The 24,711-nt window shown below is 41.0% G+C and overlaps 1 protein-coding gene across 3 annotated transcripts; it reads right to left on the bottom strand.

The window, feature by feature from the left end:
- Window positions 1-989: 989 nt before the first annotated feature.
- Window positions 990-24,509, bottom strand: LOC131138014 (AT-rich interactive domain-containing protein 3B-like). Of its 3 annotated transcripts, none has more exons than XM_058086549.1 (10): window positions 24,411-24,509; window positions 23,604-23,765; window positions 21,978-22,520; window positions 11,490-11,561; window positions 10,464-10,536; window positions 8,076-8,259; window positions 6,881-7,131; window positions 6,525-6,800; window positions 6,357-6,446; window positions 990-4,035 (listed from the first exon to the last, which is right to left on the bottom strand). In XM_058086549.1, exons 2-10 carry the CDS (start codon window positions 23,628-23,630, stop codon window positions 3,902-3,904), a joined length of 1,650 nt encoding a protein of 549 aa, XP_057942532.1. In that variant the 5' UTR covers window positions 23,631-23,765; window positions 24,411-24,509; the 3' UTR covers window positions 990-3,901. The 3 variants fall into 3 exon arrangements, with proteins under 3 accessions (XP_057942532.1, XP_057942533.1, XP_057942531.1); XM_058086550.1 differs by lacking the exon at window positions 24,411-24,509 and adding an exon at window positions 23,871-24,378; XM_058086548.1 differs by lacking the exon at window positions 24,411-24,509 and having other exon boundaries at window positions 23,604-24,378.
- Window positions 24,510-24,711: the final 202 nt, after the last annotated feature.

Genomic DNA, 24,711 nt, shown 5'->3' with positions numbered 1-24,711 from the left:
ATTCAAGGAGCGTTGGGGAAAAACGGTAAATACCGACCACTTACACTCAAGGAAAACAAGAACTTCTAGCTACAAGATAACAGAATTTACAAAAACACTACTGAGGCATTTAGCGTGCTAGTTGTACCAAACGATTTCCGATGTGTGTGTGTGGGGGGGGGGGGGGGGGGCAGAACACACACAAAAACCAAATGAGCCACCCGAAACGCCACATCGCTAGCATGTTGGCAGACAGAGACCTCCGCAGCGTCACACCGGCTGCTCCAGAGCGTGTACCCGAATACAATATCTCTTTCTGGACCACAGCAGGTGGCTCTTCCCGCTCCATACTCTGGTTCTTCCGAGTCAGTGATGTGTCGGTCGCGGAAGAATCGGCTCTTTGAAATGAACGCCAGGAGCCGGTTCGCCTTGTTGGGAGCCGATTAGGTTTTTTTCCTATTAAAGGGGAATGTCATTGGTCAAGGATTGTGGCAACGTTGCTGTGGCCACAATGAGTGGGGGAAGGGGCGGGGTTAAACTTGCTATGGTGCGTTTAGAGATGATTCGTTTGTGAGAAATTTGTAGAGATTTGACATATTTTGACCAATTTGTCTATTGAGATGGGTCTGTTTTTATAATGTCACATATAATATAGTTTTGTAGCTGTTCATTGAGGTTTTAGTAAAAAAAAATTGAAATCATGTATTTATTACTAATTTATTTGGTAATACATTCAACCAAAATTATCTGAGGAGCCACTTGGGAGCCGAAAGAGCTGACTCTTTTAGAGAGCTGAGCCCAAAAAACAGGCAAAATTTCCATCACTACTCCTGATAGTGATGTGGTAGTAGTATCCATCCATCCTTTTTCTATGCCGCTTATCCGCACTAGGGTCGCAGGGGTATGCTAGCCTATCCCAGCTCTCACGTCATCCGTCTTGGGTCACAAATCTTTTGTTTTCCAGGTAAAAAAAAAAAAAAGAAAATTGCCATTTGGTTAAGAAAAGAACATTTTGACACCACATGAGATGATTTTATTCCACATGATCACGTTTTACAGTAACATTTACTTTGCAATTTGCCTTGATTGTCCACTTCCAGTACATTCCAGTAGATGGTTGCTCCACCTATTGCATATTTCTCTACAAGATTGAGGTAGCAATGGCGCAGTGTGGTCAACAGTCACAATGTGAGGTCAGTCACGATACATTCGTCGCCTTTACAAAATACATCACATACATCACAGAACGGGTACGAGTCCGGTGAGACATTCCTGAGTTCATATATTCCGAAAGTCAAATGAGGTAAATAAAATACGGCATCGGCTTTATGCAAACAGCAAAAAAAAAAAAAAAAAAAAAAAAGTGAGCGTGATGTCAAAGCAAAAGGTTTGCTCCATCTGACGGATGGAGGTGACAATAGCTCAAAGTATGAAATCCCCGAGTGTTGCCATGGAAACTCCACTCACAGCAACCACTCACCTGTCACGTTCCATGACATACAGTAGATCTCGCCTTCTCAGGCCTCCCCCTCCCTCACTGACGGCGCAACCAAAAGCAACGCTCAATGTAACTGTGGCAAACATACCATGCAGGCATCGAAATAAAACTACCAACAAGGCATGCTGGGTAACATCCTGTTACAAGGGCTTCCCAGCATGCCTTGCCTTACAAAATAGCAGTTAATCGGTTAGTTGGTTCCAAACCCAACCATGATGTGAAAGTTAATTTATGTTTAACATATTTGTTTTTTAATAATTATTAATAAAAAAATAATATATAATAATGTTTTTATGTGTAACATTCAATATTGTTTGTTTCTTTCGGCTTTTTCCCTGATTAATAAATGGAATATTTTGGTAGTGTTGGCATAGAAAGCCTGTTTATGACCCTTCAAAATGATTAACTACCATTATTAAAGCACATTAGACATGAAATAACACCCCTATAGTCACATTTACACTCATGATAGAGCAGAAATGATATGTGATATGAAGACATAACTCACTGGGAAAGTATCTCAAACGTAACGTGGGCCGAGTGCATAGAATTAAAAAAAATTGTCCGGTGCATGTATATATTTCGATTCCTACGCAATCTGTGTAGTGAGGTTCCATTGCATGCTCCTCATGTTACTTGCTGTATGATGTCATTTTTGGTTGCGCTGTGACTGAGCAAGTCATAAATATCAAACTGATTGGAGCTGTGGAGATTATATGCAAATATGCAGGGATTCAACGTACGCTATTTGATATCATCCAAACAGAAGTAGGTCACCGCTAAGGCTTTTTTGGTCTTCATTCACTTTGGCAGTACTGTGTTTCTATGGACCAGCACCAAGGCAGGGGTGTCCACCCCGTTTCCACCGAGGGCCCATGTTCTTTTTTCCTGCATTTGCCGTTTCTCTTTTTCATTTTCAAAATGTTTCAACATGTGCATTTCCTTCTTGTAATATTATGACTTTATTCCCATAAGTTTTCCGTTTTTCTCCAATATTTCAACTGTTTTGGATGGAAGCTCATTTCCGCAACTTGAAAAAAAAAAAGTTATCCCAATGGTAAGTCATAATTTTGAGAGAAAAAGTCCAAATTATGAGATAAGGAGGTCATAATTATGAAATAAAAATTCTAAATTAAGAGATAAGAAAGTCATAATTATTAGATTTAAAAAAAATCCAAATTATGAAGAGTGAAATGGAAAAATTGTGAAAAAATTATGAAGTCATAATTATGAGATAATTATGTCTTTATTTATTTGACCCTAGTGAGGATTATGACCTTTTATCCCATAATTTCAGATTTTTATTGCATAATTCTGACTTTTTCTCCTGATTTTTACTTTTTAATCTCCAAATTTTTACTTTTTTAATCTAAGAATTTCTATTTTTTATCTCATAATTGAGTTTCTTCTCATAATTTTGACCTTTTGTCATAATTTCATCTTTTTATTGCACAATTTTGACTTTTTCTCTCATCATTTCGACTATTTCTCTCATAATTATGACTTTTTCTCTCATAATTGAGACTTTTTATGTCAATTATGATTTTAGCTCATAATTTGAGCTTTTTATTGCATAATTTTGATTTTTTCTCATAATTATGACTTTTTCCTCTCATAATTTGGACTTTTTGTCTTATAATTTGGACTTTTTATCTTCACTTTTGACTTTTTGGCTCATAATTTTGAGTTTTTATCTATTAATTATGACTTTTTCTCTCACAATTTTGACTTTTTCGCTCCTAATTGTGACTTTTATCTCATAATTATGACTTTATATGTCATAATTATGTCTTTATTTATTATTTATTTATTATTTTCCATATGTGCCCTGCGAGGGTGTACCCCACCTCTTGCCCGAAGACAGCTGGGATAGGCTCCAGCATACACCTGCGACCCTAGTAAGTGGCATAGAAAATAGATGGATGGATAATTTCGACTTTCTTATCCCATAATTTTGACTTTTTATCTCATAATTATGACTTATCATTGGGCTAACTTTTTTGTCATTGGTGAAAACGGGCTTCCACTTGATTCTTGTAAAAATTACAACATTTAACATTTAACAGTTTGACTTTATTCTTGTAAAAAATTCTATTTTTTTGCTTTTTTTGTACTGCAGGCCAATTTGGAAAAAAAAAGCTATGTGCCACCGATGGCCCCCAGTATGCATTTTGGACACCCCTGCGCTAAAAAACTCCCAAAAGGGATTCCACAAAGCTTCCATCAAAGATTAACAGGTTTTCGAGGCCACGTGCACACACACACGTGCACACACATTCCCACCATTGTCTTGCCAATATTAATTTAAATGAAACTAGTGAGAGATCTATGGTTGGAAAGGTAGGAGCAGACATATTCCAAACAGCTAATGTGTGACGAGAGAGCTAAGATAAAGTATACAGCTCAATGACTACAGCCTTTGAATTAATGGGGTCCCTTTGAGGAGGTGGAGGAAGAGGAGGACGGGCTGTGGGAGGAGGAGAAGGCACTAAAACCACCTGCTGCAGTTCCAGCCTGCGACACCACGGGGGCAGCTGACTTCTGGGCAAACAGCATTCCTGTCAAAGACAACCAACCACATGGTACAACTGCACATTTTCATCATCGGCAGAATACAAACGGGTATCGGTCTGGGTAAAACTCAAGTCTTCATAAAGCACCCGTGAGTCAGTGAACCACGAGACTTTGACGAGTACCCGCGTCAGTGAAACTGAGACTTTGATGAGTACCCGAGTCAGTGAACGTCGAGACGCTGACGAGTACCCGAGTCAGTGAAAGTCGAGACTCTGACGAGTACCCGAGTCAGTGAAACTAGAGTCTTTGGAGAAAACTTGTGAGTCAGTAAAACTTGCTGGAGTCTTTGTCAAGCACCCATGAGTCAGTGAAATGCGAGTCGTCTTCAGGCATCTGTGAGTCAGTGAAAGTCGAGACTTTGACGAGTACCCGAGTCAGTGAAAGTCGAGACTTTGACGAGTACCAGAGTCAGTGAAACTCGAGACTTTGACGAGTACCCGAGTCAGTGAAAGTCGAGACCTTGACGAGTAGCCGAGTCAGTGAAACTGAGATTTTGACCAGTACCCGAGTCAGTAAAGTCGAGACTTTGACAAGTACCCGAGTCAGTGAAACTAGAGTCTTTGGAGAAAACTTGTGAGTCAGTAAAACTTGCTGGAGTCTTTGTCAAGCACCCATGAGTCAGTGAAATGCGAGTCGTCTTCAGGCATCTGTGAGTCAGTGAAAGTCGAGTCTTTGACGAGTACCCGAGTCAGTGAAAGTCGAAACTTTGACGAGTAACCGAGTCAGTGAAAGTCTAGACTTTGACGAGTACCCGAGTCAGTGAAAGTCTAGACTTTGACGAGTACCCGAGTCAGTGAAAGTCTAGACTTTGATGAGTACCCGAGTCAGTGAAACTGAGATTTTGACTAGTACCCGAGTCAGTAAAATCGAGACTTTGACAAGTACCCGAGTCAGTAAAGTCGAGACTTTGACAAGTACCCGAGTCAGTGAAACTAGAGTCTTTGGAGAGAACTTGTGAGTCAGTAAAACTTGCTGGAGTCTTTGTCAAGCACCCATGAGTCAGTGAAATGCGAGTCGTCTTCAGGCATCTGTGAGTCAGTGAAAGTCGAGACTTTGACGAGTACCCAAGTCTGTGAACCACGAGACTTTGACGAGTACCCAAGTCAGTGAACCTCAAGACTTTGACGAGTACCCAAGTCAGTGAACCTCACGACTTTGACTAGTACCCGAGTCAGTGAAAGTCGAGACTCTGACGAGTACCCGAGTCAGTGAAACTAGAGTCTTTGGAGAGAACTTGTGAGTCAGTAAAACTTGCTGGAGTCTTTGTCAAGCACCCATGAGTCAGTGAAATGCGAGTCGTCTTCAGGCATCTGTGAGTCAGTGAAAGTCGAGTCTTTGACGAGTACCCGAGTCAGTGAAAGTCGAAACTTTGACGAGTAACCGAGTCAGTGAAAGTCTAGACTTTGACGAGTACCCGAGTCAGTGAAAGTCTAGACTTTGACGAGTACCCGAGTCAGTGAAAGTCTAGACTTTGATGAGTACCCGAGTCAGTGAAACTGAGATTTTGACTAGTACCCGAGTCAGTAAAATCGAGACTTTGACAAGTACCCGAGTCAGTAAAGTCGAGACTTTGACAAGTACCCGAGTCAGTGAAACTAGAGTCTTTGGAGAGAACTTGTGAGTCAGTAAAACTTGCTGGAGTCTTTGTCAAGCACCCATGAGTCAGTGAAATGCGAGTCGTCTTCAGGCATCTGTGAGTCAGTGAAAGTCGAGACTTTGACGAGTACCCGAGTCAGTGAAAGTCGAGTCTTTGACGAGTACCCGAGTCAGTGAAAGTCTAGACTTTGACGAGTAACCGAGTCAGTGAAAGTCTAGACTTTGACGAGTAACCGAGTCAGTGAAAGTCTAGACTTTGACGAGTACCCGAGTCAGTGAAAGTCGAGACTTTGACGAGTACCAGAGTCAGTGAAACTCAAGACTTTGACGAGTACCCGAGTCAGTGAAAGTCGAGACCTTGACGAGTAACCGAGTCAGTGAAAGTCTAGACTTTGACGAGTACCCGAGTCAGTCAAAGTCTCTACTTTGACGAGTACCCGAGTCAGTGAAAGTCTAGACTTTGATGAGTACCCGAGTCAGTGAAACTGAGATTTTGACGAGTACCCGAGTCAGTAAAGTCAAGACTTTGACAAGTACCCGAGTCAGTAAAGTCGAGACTTTGACAAGTACCCGAGTCAGTGAAACTAGAGTCTTTGGAGAGAACTTGTGAGTCAGTAAAACTTGCTGGAGTCTTTGTCAAGCACCCATGAGTCAGTGAAAGACGAGTCTTTGTCGTGCACCCGTGGTGAATGCAAGGTGAAGATCTTACCAGAGTACATGGTGCCGTTGACCTCGACAGACACGCTAATACTGGCTGCTCCATGCGGAGCGGAGAAACCCGGGGCCAAATCCGTGCCCTCTGTGAAATACAGCAGACAAGTCCATGCAATGACTGCTTCCTGGAACTCCATTAGCGATACATTAGTGACACACCCACCACGACCATTGTTGACTTTGACGTTCATGGGGTTGAAGTGGGACGCCATGGCCAGCAGGTTTTGCTGGAGCGCCTGATGCACGAGGCGCTGCTGCTCCTCAGCCAGACGCATCATCTTCTTCTCTGGACCGTCTGCGACAGCGCCCCCCGACCCCCGCTCCAGCCTCTCTCTGAGATGCTCCAGAGTGGCAGCTTGAACCAAATGCTGATGATGGTTCTGCGCCAGGGCTCGGGCCACGGGAAGCCGGGGGGGGATGAGCGGAGTTGAGGTTTCATCTGAGCAACGCAGGAAGCGTGAATTTAAAATAACAGCGACGATGAATTGAATTGAGCGTCAGAGGGAACGCTTTTCGTACCTGCGTGTTTCTTCCCAGTTGGGCTAACTGACCGACTGGAGGTGTTGTGCCCGGATGTGGGGGTCTGCATCGTGGGTGAGGGATGCAGCGTGTGTGGGGCAGAGTTTGGAGATGCCGAGTAGCGGTACAGGGTGTTGGTGTAGCTGGGACGCCGACCTTCTCTGCGGTTACTGTCGATGGCAGCCTGCAGCTCGCCTGGAGAGCTCAGACCCTTCTTTTCGCACTCAAAGGGATATATGTATTTCATATACCTAAAACATATGTACAAATGTCAATCAAGCATTTTGTAAAGGTGTTCCTTCATCGCGGTAATCAGAGAAATGAACATTGCAAAAACCAGAACTATCTCCTTCTCTGCACTTGCTTTGCCCATTTTTGTCTTTTTTGTCTTATTATGCTCATTTTTCGTCCCTTTCTGTTGAGTTGTGGAGTCCTATAGAGCAGCTACACACAATAACCAGCACAGAATGCTTTCTACTTCTCCTAGAATCTGCACCTATTCAGCTTTATTTCTTTGTATTTGATGAATCTTGTCTTAATGTATTCCACCCACGTATTCAAATCAGGAACTCCAACCATTTGTGCCTGATGGGGGCGCCGTAGGATTTGTAAACAAATGTGGCTTTCCCATACAAGCCGAGAAACATAAGCAGCGGAGCAGAGCTTGGGGGAGTGCAGAGGGCTTATCTGGCTTACAGCCACACCATATAAGGAAACCCGCCCCTCTGTGACATCACAAAGGGGCAGCTTTACCACGCCTTTTGAAACAGAGCGTTTTGAGCCATCCCAAACTTCTTTCAGGGCTCACTTCCAAATGTGCAACCCTCATGATCTGAAACTTTGGCATTGTTATTTATATGTTATATACTTTGGCAGAATACTACATTCTAACTACATTTATAGGTCAGAAAGGTGAAAAAAAGCATAATTGGTCCCATCCTCTTTTCAAAAAGAAAACACTCAGATACTATGAACATCCAGCAGCCACACAACATTTTGGCGTGCATTTTAGGCGCTAACAAAAAACACGCTAACAGAGGTTATACTGTACTGCAAAAGGGGGTTGTACTGCTATTGTAGAGCTGCGTCACAAAGACACCCTTTACAATGATTTCTGAGCTGTTTGGGTATAAATACTCTGTTGCTAAATAAAGAAAAGCATGATTGCGTCTATTTTGATAGCGGAGACACCTACTGTGTGCGCAGAGTAAAAGCTGCACTGGTTATCGATGTTGGGAGGTTGAGGCCTCTGGTGATCTCCCGCCAAATCTTCTTATTGATGACTTCCACCAGGCCTCCCTTCTCTGTCACAAGCTTGTAGAGCTTGTACAGGTCCAGCACTTGTTTGGCCATGATGGGAATGCGATTCACGGGGGTTCCTAAAGGAAACACAAATGACAGCAACACTGATTCCTAGGCGTTGTGCAAACATAATATTTTTTTAATTGCCCATAATATTCATGTCTGGCTTCACATGTGCAGCCTGCGTAGATAGACTCTTCTGAGCAAGTATTGGCGTGCAAAAGCTTTGGCGGGCTGAATGTGGCCCGTGGACTGCCTATTAACTTATTCAATACCAAAGACCTGAACACTCAACCCCAAAGACCGATTTAGAAGAGCAAAAAGAGTAAAAGAGGTCAGGTTTCATGCAGTTTTAAGCCATAAACACGGCCACAAGGTGGCAGAAGTGCAATTGACAAGATGGACAGCAAGGTGAGAACAAGTGAGACAGCATGGAGAAATGTACCATGCATAAAGTCAGGGCTCGACAATAACGATGTACCGATGGCCCGGGGCAAGTTAAAACAAAATTGGGGCAAGTAAATCTAATCAGTGATATTCCCGTCGGGCAAGTACACTTTAGCATGCCGTACTGCCAAGAGTTGTTTTTTTTTACAGCGGTTCTTGTTGGGTGTTGGTAAAACACGGACTACGTAATTCCGGTGGTAATTTGCAAACCAATCCTTGCAATGGACCAATCAGAATCGTTTATTTAGACCACGGTCCGTAATCCACAGTCCGCGTTTTACCCACACCCGTTGTTCGCGATCAACCAATCAGCGATCGTTTGACTAGGAAAACATCCATCATGGCGGCGCTGCCAACATCGTCTAATTCTGAAGGAAACAGCAAAAAGTGATGAAGCAGTGCCTCCTAAACAAGTATTTTATTAGCGGCAGCAAATCAAATGATGGCACAGGTGAGTGAATCACATTGCTGTGACAATTTGAAGTGGTCACAATGAAACACCACCCATTAGATCCAATACCAAGTGCTGATTTTGCACAAGCTACAAAATCTAGCGCTTCCGTTTCTCTGTGTATTTTTCTCACCTTTGCTTCACAAATTATTGTTTGACCATTGAGCTTTTTTTTCTGGATTAAAAACACTTTACTAGTACACAAATGTGTCTATTCAATAATGTTTCATTGTGGTGCACAACTTATAAATATCACTGCTTACTACGACTACCATGTGTAAGGTATTATTTATTATTTTATTTATTTGAGATTCTCATGTGATGCCACAAAAAATTACATGATATCATTATGGCAGTCCTTTCATTTTACATGGGGCAAGTTCGGGCAAGTAGTTCTCACCTTAAGGATTCCCTATGGGCAAGTCATTTTGGTTTTTAATGTAGAGCCCTGAAAGTTATGTCTTGTAGGCAAATTTTAATGCATGTGCGCACACGCAGTTTAGTTCCAAATGTGAAATTGTAAATAATAAATTGTAAATATTTAATGGTCTTATATTTGTAAATATATTACTTTGATGTAAAACATCAAGTTTTTGTATTTTTTGTATATGTTGCGGTACTTCAGCTGTCACAAAAGCCAAAAGTTATGCACAATTTTTTGTTTTTCCTCCTTTTTGTTGAGAACTGTTACTTTCCTAAAACTTAAGCTATGCTCTACTACTCAAAAATGGAAAAAGGTAGAAACAAGCTTTTTTGGATTATTTTTCTTTCTTTTAGTAGAGTCCACGTATATATAGCCATTAAACACAATATTGTGTGCGGCTTGAAAAATCAAAGTCAAAAATGGTACTGAACGCCACAGAAGGGGTTGATTTGGGGATTTGAGACGTGAGCATCTTCATTATACGTATATGCAAGATTGGACGGGCAACACAGAAAAAGTGTCAAACTGAAAGTTACGCACAAAATGTTTTTTCTCCCTTTTTGTTGGGAACTGAAATTTGCCTATGCTCTACTGCTGATTACTCAAGAACAGGAAAAGGTAGAAACAAGCTTTTTTTCTGATTTTTTTTCCCCTTTCTTTTAGTAGAGTCCATGTTCATATAGCCATAAAACACAATGAATTTGAAAAATCAAAGTCAAAATGGTCTAAAATGGTACTGAACGGCAGTGAAGGGGTTGATTTGCGATGTGAGCATCTTCATGATATACGCAAGAATGGAGCGGCAACACTGCGCAGGAGACACACATAATGCCGCGCGATTTGTGAGGTCTGATTTTTTTCGAGAAGGCATTTTATACAGCATGAACACGGACTACCAAATACCAAAACAGGAAATAAAGTTTGTATTAGTGAGCATGATGGAAGAACAACAGTTTTACCTCGTTTTTGCATGAAGACAAACAGTTCATCAAGAAACTCCTTCCGCTGTGGGTCACTGTCCAGTTCGTAAAGCTACGAGGCAGAAGAAAAAAGATCTTTTGCATTTTTTTGTGTCAAAATTAGACATTTTAACCAACAACATCACTTCCTTTCCACGTTACCGGAACACAATTATAGCAACACTCTTGTTTATGTCTTAAATGTCTTATTTTTTCTTAGTATGTCTACTATATTGGGTAATACATGTGTAAATGTGACTATAGGGGTGCTATTTTATGCCTACACAGCTCTAATAATGTTAAAAACTGTAAGAAGGTTGTAAACGGGTGTGCAATATACCCATACAAGATGGAACAGAATTGGAGAAAGAAAAGAGTATTTTGATATGGTAATGGTGATGGTTTTATTTCATTTGAACATGCATCAGATTCCAATTGAATGCATCCCAGATTCAGTTCCCAGTTCCACATGTCCAAAAGGAGTAGGAAGAAGCAAAGCTTATTAAATCCTACCCCTCCATCTGGTACTTTTACAATCACTAACTGTTACATTTGTTCACTTCCTGCCTTTCTGATATAATTTTTTTTTTAATTATTATTATAATTTTTTATGACCATACAAATTTAGCTTCAGATGGCTACAAGCTATTTCTTATCTACTGTTGCTGTAATTTGAGTTTTCATGGAGTATGTCGCCAGCACTGCCAGTATTTTTTATTGTTATTTATACGAGTTTCCCAAATAACAAGGTTTTATAGATACAAATCGCCTCTCGGCTGATTTTTTGCTTTGAACTGCAAGCTAAAATTTGAGTTATGAGCTGCTAGTTAATGGCAGGCATGGCAGAGGACAGCTATTTGGTGTTACTGTAAGCAGTGCAGTAGCAGCGAACTAGCTAGTCACTGGGAAAGATGTTCGACACACGGTAAAACATACATAGATTATAGCTATGTCATTATTTATGTGTTTTTATGCATTGTGTGAAACTACGACAGGAACAAACATCCAATTTAAAAATCGGCTGACCTTTGCAAAGTCCCTGGAAGGTTCTGCTCGTCCTCTTCCTCCATCGCTCTCCTCAGCCCAGATGGGAGCTCTCTATCAATACAGTGAGAAGGGAGCACATTTATTCAAGCAAGTTTACATTTGGAAGCATTTGTGTTGTTTTGTACTCCTGTACTGCTGCCCTGTGTGTTGTGTACATAATACATAACTTAACTTGGAGGGAGATGAGGGGAAAAGGCTCCATTGTGGTGAGGTTGCTTAATGTGACAGGTTTTGGCCCCCGTAGTGTGACAGTTGAAGGTTAAAATGTGAGTGGAGTCCTGTGTGTGTATGCAACCGCGTGGAAAAGCCTGCTGAGATGTTATTGTCAGCACACACGCAGGCCAGCGAGATGATACAAATGGGAAATAATTCTTGCCTCTTTCACAGGCCCCTTCGGGCCACACTTTGGACACCCTGGCTTTGCCCATGTATCGCACTTCCAAGTGCTTAGATAGATAGATAGATAGACTTCCTTTATTGTCATTGCACAAAAACACAGTCGTGAAATTGCCAACGAAATGTCGTTGCCTGGCTCCCATATAATAACAGACACAAAAGAAGATAAGTAATAATAAATAATAATAATAATGTGGAGAATAAATAGACACCAAATATGAACAACATAATGTAAAGTGCAGTGTGAACAGTAAATTGCCCAAATAATTTAAATTAAAATAAATAATAATAATGTAAGTAAGATAGAGGGGCTTATTTGGCATTCAGCAGTCTGATGGCCAGGGGGAAGTAGCTCTTTATTAGAATTTCATTGCTTAATGATGATATTTCATATGTGTTTTGTGTACAGTGTGAACGGCGTTGCTTGTAGCCAGAGGACTAACAGTAAAGGATTGTTTTGGTTACTTCTCTAAATTGCAATATTAACAATCTGACTGTTTTCAAAACCATGATTGATATGGCAGATTCATAACAGCATTTTACCCACTCAGCTATAAAACGCATGAGAACCAAAACACACATAAAATGTTGGCTATAAACGGCAACTCTCCTCTTGTTTACAGTGAAAACACCGCCAACGGCAGCCTCTTCACACTCCAGGAGGCATTATTTACCAGTATGCTTAGTTTACATTACAAGCACAGAGTAGAAACAACACGCATCTGTAAAACTGACTAACAGCAAGTACTCGCAGATTTTTGGTATATTTACATGGCAATAAAACATTTTCATAGCATGTGGTGTACTACCAAATAACCAATACAGTAATCCTGCCTCTTGGTTATTGATTCCAGACGTGGCTGTGAAAATTGTACATAGTTCATGATGTTATATTTGTAAATAAATGGTTATTTTGACATAAAAACAACCATTTTTGTTGTTGTTGATATTGTGGCATAGCTGTTTTTTATATCTTGGCTTAATATATATGGCTGCTGTAGAGGTTTGATTAGCTTGAGAGCATTTAGCTTTGGCTTACACATCAGCCTCTCCACAGGTCGTGTCCGTAGCTAGCTGTAGCGCCACAAATCCACACAGGAGAGAGTTTGGTTTGTGACGAAAAAATATAAAAAAATATCCACGTTTTTAAAATAGCTGGCTAGCACAATAGTTAGAAATACAAAATAGAAAATAGATGAAAGAGGTAAGAAAACCGTATGCTTTCTAACGCTAACTGACGGCTAAATTTGAACCAGGAAGTATATCTGCTCTATGCGCTCTTAAAGGGGAAGTACACTTTTTAACAATGTATACAAAATCTTATAAAAACATGAATTCCAACAGACCTTTAAACATTTTTAACTATTACATGAATTCATAAATTACATTATGAATTATTAAACTTCTTCGACATTTATGTTGGCTTCACAAAAAGCCATTTTCCTCCCTTTTTTGTTGAAAACTGATATTTTGTTGAAACTTACTTATGTTTTACTGCTGATTGCTAAAGAACGGAAAATGTAGAAACAAACTAGAGCAGGGGTCTCAAACTCAATTTACTTGGGGGCCACTGGAGCTAGGGTCTGGGCAAGACTGGGCCACATCAGGTTTTCCAGAAAAACAAACCAAAAAAAAACGCATTTATTAAAAACAGAAAAATTAATAAACTTTGCTTTGGTTTTGATTTTCTACGAGAAAAGCTCTGAACATTCCACTGTTCTCAAATATCTTACTTTTTATTTTTCTACACAAAATAGGATGACAAATGAATAAACAAATCAAGAATAAAAAAAATCAATCAGTAATAATAAATAAAATATAATAATAACAATAAAACGGCAAATAATAAAAACTTAAGAAAGCACATATAGTTGGTGGGTAGACAAATTTTTTCTTCAGATTAAAATGAACAAAGCATTATTAGAGCCCTGTAGACATGACAAAACACGACTATAGTCACATTTATACTCTTTTTATTTACAACATATTGCGCAACTGCAGGGTCTTGAGACACATGCTAACTCGCAAACTAGAGAGCTAGCGACCTAAACGGTAGCCTTCAAGTTATTTCCTTTCAACTTAAATAGCCAAAAACTTACCACTTCCACACGGATAGGGAGGATAACTATTAACAGTTATTTAACCTTTAACATGAACATGAATCAAACGTAATCATTTTTTCTGGGTACATGATACCATACAGCATCCATATCAAACTTGCGTGGGCCGCACTAACATTAAACTTTCATATCAAGGTGGGGGCCTCAAACTAGTGTCCTGCAGGCCACATTTGGCCTGCTGGCCGCGTGTTTGAGACCCCTGAACTAGAGAGTCTAATCTTTCTGTTGGTCGGTTCCATGTTTATGTAGCCCTAGAACACAATACACTATGTGTGCCTTGAAAAAAATCATCAAAAAATTTTATTTTTTGTGTGGACAGGGCCATATTTGTCCCCGAACGGCCCCAACGCTGTGATACATTATTGACTACATTGCCTCAACCAAACCATCACCCACAAACCTAACTCTGGAGCGGGCGGCACAGCGTTTGACACATGCAATTGGTCAGCTTCGAATTTCTAATAAAAGGGCCCTCTACTCCCCCAAGCTCCCCTATTGATGTGACGGTATAAACATCCCAGTCTTTTCAGCATCACATGGAAATAAAACCCTTCCCCCCTTATTGATGAGCAAGCGAGACCTACTGTGGATCTATTAACAAAAGAGTCTGCAGTTAATTGCTCCCAGAGCTTTCACACATACAGCCCTGGGAATGCTGATAGTATTCAGTATGTAGGTCAGCAAAGGCTTTCTTTTGTCTCCCTCAATACTCTATTTGTTAGTACTTGGAAATAAACCCTCTGTGATATATATACACATTGTACTTTTAATTGATTGCAAAGGGCTTCATTACAAAAATCATTCAAGTGCTCCAGTAGAGCAAAAGCGAAAACATGGAGTACACAATATGCCAGCAGGGGGAGGAAAAATTTTAATTCAAATCAAATTATCTCCATACAAGTCAAGATCATTTATCTGGCCCGTCGCCAAGCCAGTGGGGGGTCCCCTTAACCCCCTTTCCGAAGGCGTCGGTGAGGCTTTACAGTGAGGCCGCACACAGAGCGTGAACAATGGTCGTCCCGCATGGGGAATCTGACAGACGTTTCTTTCAACAATGAATACACTAAAGTTAAGCGAAATGGGGGAGCTTCTCAGAAACCATAGCAGGAAATGAATATCTGTTATCCAAATCCCACACCTCACATATCCCTTGTATTATGTTACGGGTCAATTTGACCCGTTTCAGTTTTTGTGTTGACCAAAGTACTGGTTATCCTTTCTTTTTCTTCATGAAATTTTGTGACTTTTCCTCATCTAGGGTCATGAACACAAAAACTGAAACGGGTCAAATTGATCTGTAACATAATACAAGGTTAACTAGCATGATTTGTTAACCCTTGTATTATGTTACGGGTCAATTTGACCCGTTTCAGTTTTTGTGTTGACCAAAGTACTGGTTATCCTTTCTTTTTCTTCATGAAATTTTGTGACTTTTCCTCATCTAGGGTCATGAACACAAAAACTGAAACGGGTCAAATTGATCTGTAACATAATACAAGGTTAACTAGCATGATTTGTTAACCCTTGTATTATGTTACGGGTCAATTTGACCCGTTTCAGTTTTTGTGTTGACCAAAGTACTGGTTATCCTTTCTTTTTCTTCATGAAATTTTGTGACTTTTCCTCATCTAGGGTCATGAACACAAAAACTGAAACGGGTCAAATTGATCTGTAACATAATACAAGGTTAACTAGCATGATTTGTTAACCCTTGTATTATGTTACGGGTCAATTTGACCCGTTTCAGTTTTTGTGTTGACCAAAGTACTGGTTATCCTTTCTTTTTCTTCATGAAATTTTGTGACTTTTCCTCATCTAGGGTCATGAACACAAAAACTGAAACGGGTCAAATTGATCTGTAACATAATACAAGGTTAACTAGCATGATTTGTTAACCCTTGTATTATGTTACGGGTCAATTTGACCCGTTTCAGTTTTTGTGTTGACCAAAGTACTGGTTATCCTTTCTTTTTCTTCATGAAATTTTGTGACTTTTCCTCATCTAGGGTCATGAACACAAAAACTGAAACGGGTCAAATTGATCTGTAACATAATACAAGGTTAACTAGCATGATTTGTTAACCCTTGTATTATGTTACGGGTCAATTTGACCCGTTTCAGTTTTTGTGTTGACCAAAGTACTGGTTATCCTTTCTTTTTCTTCATGAAATTTTGTGACTTTTCCTCATCTAGGGTCATTAACACAAAAACTGAAACAGGTCAAATTGACCCGTAACATAATGCAAGGGTTAACTACCATGATGCTAGCATGATTTGTTAACAAATCATGCTAGTTAACCTTGTTAACCTTAACTGAAACGGGTCAAATTGACCCGCAACATAATACAAGGGTTAACAAATCATGCTAGTTAACCTTGTTAACCTTAACTGAAACGGGTCAAATTGACCCGCAACATAATACAAGGGATATAGTCCTTGTGAAACATCATTTTGACATGACTCCTTGTATACCTTGAACGGTGTACAACTGTGCATTCATTTCAAGCCAAGCGGAGGAAGGACTGCATCACTGCAGTGGCCATTATGTATTGATTACATGCATATGACTTACAGTGCCATTTAGTGTTGCTAGGTGACAACTAAATGACATGCAGCGCCATTGTAACCCATGTCACGCCACGACCCTAATGATCATATGACGTGAGATCCCCTCCTGATTGGCGGTCTGTGCTGCGAGGAAGCACTAAAGGGCCAGCAGGTGCAGGCAACAAGCGGCATGCTCACAACGCTCCTTTAGAAATCAAACCTACAGAAAACAACTTTGCGGTCAGGTTTTTTTTTTAGACGGCTTTGGTCCTACACCAAGCAAAGGAAGCCTTCAGGACTGGCAGCGAAGGGGTAGGACCGTCTTTCCTTTTGACTCTGTGGCTAGGGGACTCAAGGATGGAGGACCATTCCTCTAGAGTGGAGTTCCTAAAGCCACCATTACCCCAGAGACTCGTCAAACTGTTACACCAGCTACTTGACCAAGACTGCTGTGATCCTCCTTTGTTTGTCATTTTGTTTACAATATATCATTTCACTGCAAAGCACTTGTTTCTGTGTCTCATTCACACCAGTTCAGACTCCCAAGAAGTATTCTTCTGCATTATTTATTCAGATAGTCCTAAAATAATCCCGCGCTACACCATTCCATTCACTGGGCTATGTGATAATCCAGGTAAATGTGCCATTAACCACGTATACATGGACCCAAATTGCATTCGGTTTATTTGCTCAAACAGAAAGAATGTAACCTTTGTATACACCTCATTCCCAAAGAAAAGTGCCAATCCGAATGAGCATATAATCGGATTCACGGGAGTGGAATATTCCTTTCCCCAATCCGATTGAGGTATCTTGTACCCGCTCAATCCGAAAGTTCTGTTGTTTATCGGCGGTTGGCAAGCAGCTTTTGTGCGCATTAGCGCCATCTGTGGAACAGAATCTAAACCCTTCTATACGCCATTCACAAGTCCAGTTTTATTAAAAAATAAAATATATATCTATATAAAACATGTCCTGAGTTTAATTATAAAATATTAGCAAGATTGAATTTGATCTTTTCCTGTTTAAATTGATCCCGGGTGCGTTCTTTCAGAGCATGCTCAGATATGACGTAACACGCAGATCCAGACGTTCTTCACTTTTAAAAATGGAGGCCAGCAATCGGCACTGGACTAAGCAAAGTTTGTTTTTGATTCAAAAACTAAATTTCAAGACTGGATGAAGGAAAAACTGGCAATACGGAGTTATTCCAACAAGTGAAAGAAAAACTCGAGGAAGTTGGTATCACGTGATGTTGATGTTTACATTTTACTGGGCATGCCCTATTGACTATTCTGGTTGATTTTCACAGCCCATGTAGACAAGAGATTGGAATATTCCTTTCCATGGATACCATTGTTTTCCGAAAGGTCATTGGGAAAGAGAAAAATATATTTAATATATATTTTTAATATATATTTTACACGTAACAGTCCACCTGGTATTATTGTATCTGTAAAATTGTCATGCAATCTGCTATTATTATTTATTATTTTATATTTATATTTAAATATTTTAAAAATAATAAAATATTATAATAATTACAATAAAATTAAAATAATAATTATTATATTATTATTATGTAAAATATGCAAATATAACAATAATATTATATATAATTAATATAATAATTAGCATTAATATAATAATTATAATAATCATAATAGTTCTAATCATAATTATAATAATCAAATAATCTAATAATAATAATTATTATTAATTAATTAAAATTAATTAATTAATAATAATAATAATAATAATAATAATAATTATTATTATTATTATTATTATTATTATTATTATTATTATTATTATTATTATTATGTGCTTGTGTCCCTTTTTTCAGGAGCACTTTGTAAACAACAGACCATGTCAAAAGGCCATGATGCCAGGTTGTATGTTGAGTTTAAATGAAATACTTTGGAAAGATTGGGCGGGCCGTATTCAAACACTTGGCGGGCCGGATGTGGCCCCCGGGCCGTAGTTTGCCCACCTCTGGTCCAGACTGTCTCGAATTAGTAAACACTTGCTTCCTGACGGAAGCGGATCGCTGTCTGAAAAGGATGTCAGACACAAGGCACACGTGGCACCGTGAGCAGACAACACAACGCCAAGCGACATATATTCTGACGGATATTCAGATATTATGGCGGATTGTCGTCAAAGCTGACTTCTGGTCATGTGACATGATGGTGGTGGGTCACTGCTCTTAATACACGGAAATGACGAGCCAGTGTTGTCAGATTTTCCCACTCTGGAAGCCGTTTTCAAAAGATAGCGTTTATATTTTGGGCGGGCACCCGAAATATCATTTCTTTGTGGATGAAACGCTGAGGATAACCCAAAAAAATATACTTCACTTTGGTAAAAAAAAAAAATCTTCAAATACTTCTTTGTAGGGATGTCCGATGATCCGATCTTTAGGGTCGGGATCGGCTGCCGATCAGTTGCAATTTGATGATCACATAAAATCAGCTTCCGCCACAAGATCAGACCGAAGCAGTTGCCGTATAACGTTGGTGATTCTGGGCCAAACGCCACCATGCTAGGTACGGTAATGCGCCTCAAAGCTGGTTGCCACTCGACTCCCGAAGAAGAAAAGGCCACGCCAATGTGCAGACATGTCCGCGGCGTTGGACGTTGGATATTAGGCTCTGTCGCTACAGCGGTAGTTCCCCCTTAACTGCGCTCGGACTCCTCTGCCGTGGCGTCATAACCTTGCACAGGAAGTGCTGCGTTTATTAAACATCATGTTATATCCTCCGATGTCACTGGTACTCTTGTACCCCTACTACAAATATACGTGCTTCCACGTTCAATCCGGCCTCAAAACATGATTGGAGGACCCGGTATATTAAAAGTATGCAAACCTTCATCTGTATTCATTCAGGGTGAGCATGACGCTTCCAAGGAACGTGCCCCCGCATGGCCTGAAAAAACACTTCTGCTTCATTAACCCCATACTGTACAGAAAGTAAACTTTCCAGTTATACATGCTGTGAGGCATTAACTTGGTGGCCCCTCTGGCTGCAGGCGGCATTAATCAGAATGTATTGTATTGACGTGGGGGCCCGGGAAAGGGGTGGCACAACCTATTAGCTCAACTTTGGTTAACAAGCCATAGACTGTGTTTCAATTTGCACACCGTGGTTGACAAGGAGGGACTAACTCCAGTGGTTGGAATTTTAAATAGAGGAAGGGGATGAATGGTCGCAAAATTATACGCCCATAAAAATGTCATTTTTTGACATATGACTCCCTACGAACCTTCCTGGCGCTTACCTCCGATTTATTGGGGATATGGACCTTAGCATGTATCAGGATACTTTTGGGATGTATCACAATAAGAGGATGAAGCTTTTATGCTCATTGACTTGTTTCCTAGATCTTCCAGAATCTGCACCTATTCCAGCTGTATTAGCTGTATTAGCTGTAGCTAGAACCAGCTGTATCCTTGGATTTCCAAACGGCTCTATTTTAATTTATTCCATCCACGACCTGCCTCCGAGCACGAATTTCACGTTCATGTTCACACAAACAGTCCCGTGTGAAATGCCGTTGACAAATCACTAAGTCACTAACTCCAACCACTTTTGCCTGAGCTTGCCTCGCAGTAAGACTTCCTGGGGAGCCATCACTAACAACCGTAAACAAAGCGAAGCAGAGCTGTGCAGTCCTAGAGCGTATCTGGCCTCCAGCGCACGCCCATATAAGGAAGCCTGACTCCTTGTGATGTCACAGCGAGCCAGTGTTTGACAAAAACTCTCTGAAACCAAGCGTTCAGAGCCATTCTGAACTTCTTTCACAGCTCACTTCCAAATGCGCACACCTCATTATCTCAAACTTTGTTATCGTTTAACACGAGAATACTGCATTGTTTTCCTCACATTCTAAGTTTTTTCTTACGTCACTGGTTCCCAAAGTGGGGTACGTGTACCCCCAGGGTTACGTCAATTGCCATAGGCGATACGTATATAAAAATGCAAAAACAATTAGTGCTTAGCACTCAAGATTACTGCCTTGCCTCAGAGTGTCAGCAGACAAAGCAAGTTGTTCCTTGCTCTGTGTGCATCATGCCAACAAATCCTTCATTCATTCATTTTCTATTGCTTTTCCTTACAAGTGTCGCGTGCATGCTGGAGCCTATCCCAGCTGTATTCGGGGCGAGAGGCGGGGTACACCCTGGACTGGTGGCCAGCCAATCACAGGGCACATAAAGACAAACAACCATTCACACTCACATTCATACCTATGGACAATTTGGAGTGGCTAATTAACCTAGCATGTTTTTGGAATGTGGGAGGAAACCGGAGTACCCGGAGAAAACCCACGCATGCACGGGGAGAACATGCAAACTCCACACAGAGATGGCCGAGGGTGGAATTGAACCCTGGTTCAGTATATTTTTCATCAAAATAGTAGTCAGGCCAAAGTGTTGTGTTGCTGCTGGATGTTCACACTATCCGAGTGATACTGTTGTGGGGGTGCTGGAGCCTATCCCAGCTGTCCTCGGGCGAGAGGCGGGGTACACCCTGGACTGGTGGCCAGCCAATCACAGGGCACATATAGACAAACAACCATTCACACTCACATTCATACCTATGGACAATTTGGAGTGGCTAATTAACCTAGCATGTTTTTGGAATGTGGGAGGAAACCGGAGTACCCGGAGAAAACCCACGCATGCACGGGGAGAACATGCAAACTCCACACAGAGATGGCCGAGGGTGGAATTGAACCCTGGTTCAGTATATTTTTCATCAAAATAGTAGTCAGGCCAAAGTGTTGTGTTGCTGCTGGATGTTCACACTATCCGAGTGATACTGTTGTGGGGGTGCAGGAGCCTATCCCAGCTGTCCTCGGGCGAGAGGCGGGGTACACCCTGGACTGGTGGCCAGCCAATCACAGGGCACATAAAGACAAACAACCATTCACACTCACATTCATACCTATGGACAATTTGGAGTTGTTAATTAACCTAGCATGTTTTTGGAATGTGGGAGGAAAGCGGAGTACCCGGAGAAAACCCACGCATGCACGGGGAGAACATGCAAACTCCACACAGAGATGGCCGAGGGTGGAATTGAACCCTGGTTCAGTATATTTTTCATCAAAATAGTAGTCAGGCCAAAGTGTTGTGTTGCTGCTGGATGTTCACACTATCCGAGTGATACTGTTGTGGGGGTGCTGGAGCCTATCCCAGCTGTCCTCGGGCGAGAGGCGGGGTACACCCTGGACTGGTGGCCAGCCAATCACAGGGCACATAAAGACAAACAACCATTCACACTCACATTCATACCTATGGACAATTTGGAGTGGCTAATTAACCTAGCATGTTTTTGGAATGTGGGAGGAAAGCGGAGTACCCGGAGAAAACCCACGTGTAAAAAGAGAAGTAACTTACTTGTTTAAAAGGCTCATCATAGGCGCTGTCAGTGAAACCATTGCCTGATGTGAAGGTCGGCGGCCCCACAGGAGACAACACCTCGTTCTCCTCCTGCTTCACAGTTCCAGGAGGAGATGAGGAGGACTTCCCAGCTGCTGAATGAGGGTCAGTGTACGCACTGAAAGGGACGCCTGGGAGCTGCTCAAGTCCAGGCTTCTTGGCTTCCGGTCCGCTTTCCTCCTCTTCTGCTACTTCTTCTTCTGAGTCTTCATCACCAGTCTCCTCCTCCACATCCATCCTGCTCAGATGGCTGTTGAACGCTAATTGGGGGAGGCCATCTGCTTTGCCAAAAAGGTCCGGCCTGGACCCCGGTGGGGCCCTGGCAACTTCCGCAGCACGTTGAGCAAAGAGGAAGTGAGCTTGAAGGTGTTTCTCTTGGAGGTTCATGTCCTGCTTGGCTTGCTGTTGTCTCTGGAGGTGCTCCATCAACGCCTCCAGCTTCACGCTAGCAGGACTGGACTGGGGGCATTTCACTGAGCCGCCCTCCTCAGATAAACCCGACTGAAAAAGACACAACACCATGACTGGAATGAATGAATATGAGGTGTTACTCAGGGTATATGTACTGTGCCCACTGATCTTTCTTTTGTATATTGCTTGAGGTTTGAAGGAATTAGTGTTCCGCTTGTCGTTAGCCCCATTTCATATGATTGAAACGTTATGTTACCATACTGCCAAACATTGAACATAAACTTGAGTAAGAAACTCAATTCCACAGAATTGAGTGCCCCAAAAAAGCATCCCGTGCATTGGTGACTTTTTCTTTTGCTTTTTTTTTTTCTTTTTTTTAACAATTATTGGCTATGACTACAAGACAACTCACCATGGGGCCAAAGAAATTTTATAAAGAAGGTGAGAAGGGCTATTGAATAAAAGAAAGAACACGTAGCAAGATATGAACGCGCCACTAATGTCATTTGAGAAGCTCATTTGACATGAGTAAAATAGTTGAAATGCTATCGCGTTTGCTAAAAGTTAGCATGCTAAGCATTGTGCCACATTTATCATGTATTTGGATATAGGTAAACTGCATGCTAGCATCTACGTTGAGTAGTAGATGTCGCAGACATGCCTTAATTCACGTGAAAGTGATGTTTCGTTCTAATTTAACAATTTTATTGTTGTTTTGTGCGTGTAAAACTAGAATTATTCTGTGAAAATGTGCTGTTATTCTCATATGATTTTCTGACATTTTGGACACAAAAACCAAGATACCACTGTACATTCACGGGATTTATACAGATTTCCCCCCATTTTAATAAAGTATTTAATGAAAATTAGAGCAAATATTTGAGATATTTTAGTCCTAATAGATAAAAATGTGTTTAGTTTGGAAAAAGTTACATACTTTCAGCCATTAGCATTAACATTTTGGAGTTAAATAAATAAACAAAAGCAACGAAAACGTAAATGGAATGATTTCAAATGAATAAGTCACTCCTTCTCGGTTGGGCTTTCATTCAAGGGACTAAACGGCAGTGGTGTCGTGTTTTCAAAATGAGGTTGGCGAGCAGATCGTTTAACATTCTGCTTTTGTTAACGAGTGGGAAGTCCTGCTTGAAACAAGCGGACGTCGACACTTACCATTTGCGCTTTAGAGTAATCCATCATCTCTTTTGCTGATCTTCGCTCCCACACAAACCAATACCATCGCAAGACCCGATTCGACTGGGAGCTGGCTCAGAACCAAAAACCCATTTGGTCTCTTCTCCTAGCTGAAACCGTTTGGAGCAGAGGAGGAGGCCGCTTGGGGAGGAGGAGGAGGATGAAGAGGAGGAGGTGGGGTCACAACAAGCTCTATGGAAACTAAAACATCTACGATTTGTTTGGGTTTTTTTGTGTGTCGTTTACCATTTACACCCCCTCCAAACTTGAATGAATGAACGAACGAATGAATGAAGGCCCGCCCAGTGGTCTTAAAGTGCATTTCCGGGGTGGCCAATACAGTACATTTCTTTATCTACCTGATACCAAGAACTTCCAGCCTGGACCGTCTTATGAGAGCAATTAATAGCTGAGCCGTTTGCCAAGGAGATTTTGTCCATAAATCCAAATATTTAAAACCCCCAGCAAACACAAACGATTTTAAATTGTATTTGAAATCTTGAAACTATAGTTTTTAAAAAAGCTTAAACTTATTTCCCCCCTTTCTCCTGTTTTTGTAATATGGTTGCTCCCATGTTCGTATTGCCATTTCGTTTGTAAATAAAGTTCTGGTTGAAAAAAAGTTTTAAATGCAGCTTCCGGATTGACATCCGCACGGGACATAATACGGTAGTGGTAGCCGATCGGCAGTACCGTTTTAATCTCGACTCCTTGGTTTACATTCCTACTCATGCTGCTAAAGTGAGCGTCAGTTATTAACATTTTTATGTGCTGAATCGTACCTACCGCTCGTAATTCACGCAAGACGCGCTTTGACAACTCTTCCAGGAAGTGTTGTGTGCCGCAGTGAAATACGTCCAATCGGAAACAGCGGTTAGTCCAAACACTTGTTCCGCACCACAGAACCCCATTTGTTAATATCGCCTCTCAGCCGCGGGGTGGCCACTTTTATCTGTTTCTTTGGGCTTTTTTCCTGAGTACGAGTAGTAGAGTAGTAGAATTGTAAATCAAAATAAAACACGTCGAAGATTTTAAGCAAACACCTGTATCAAACTCATTTGGCCAGTTCGTATTTTAACTTCTCCTT

Source organism: Doryrhamphus excisus, chromosome 11 (assembly GCF_030265055.1).
Source record: "Doryrhamphus excisus isolate RoL2022-K1 chromosome 11, RoL_Dexc_1.0, whole genome shotgun sequence".
Taxonomy (NCBI): domain Eukaryota; kingdom Metazoa; phylum Chordata; class Actinopteri; order Syngnathiformes; family Syngnathidae; genus Doryrhamphus; species Doryrhamphus excisus.
The sequence above is the reverse complement of the archived record's forward strand: the minus strand, read 5'-3'. Positions and strand labels throughout refer to the sequence as shown.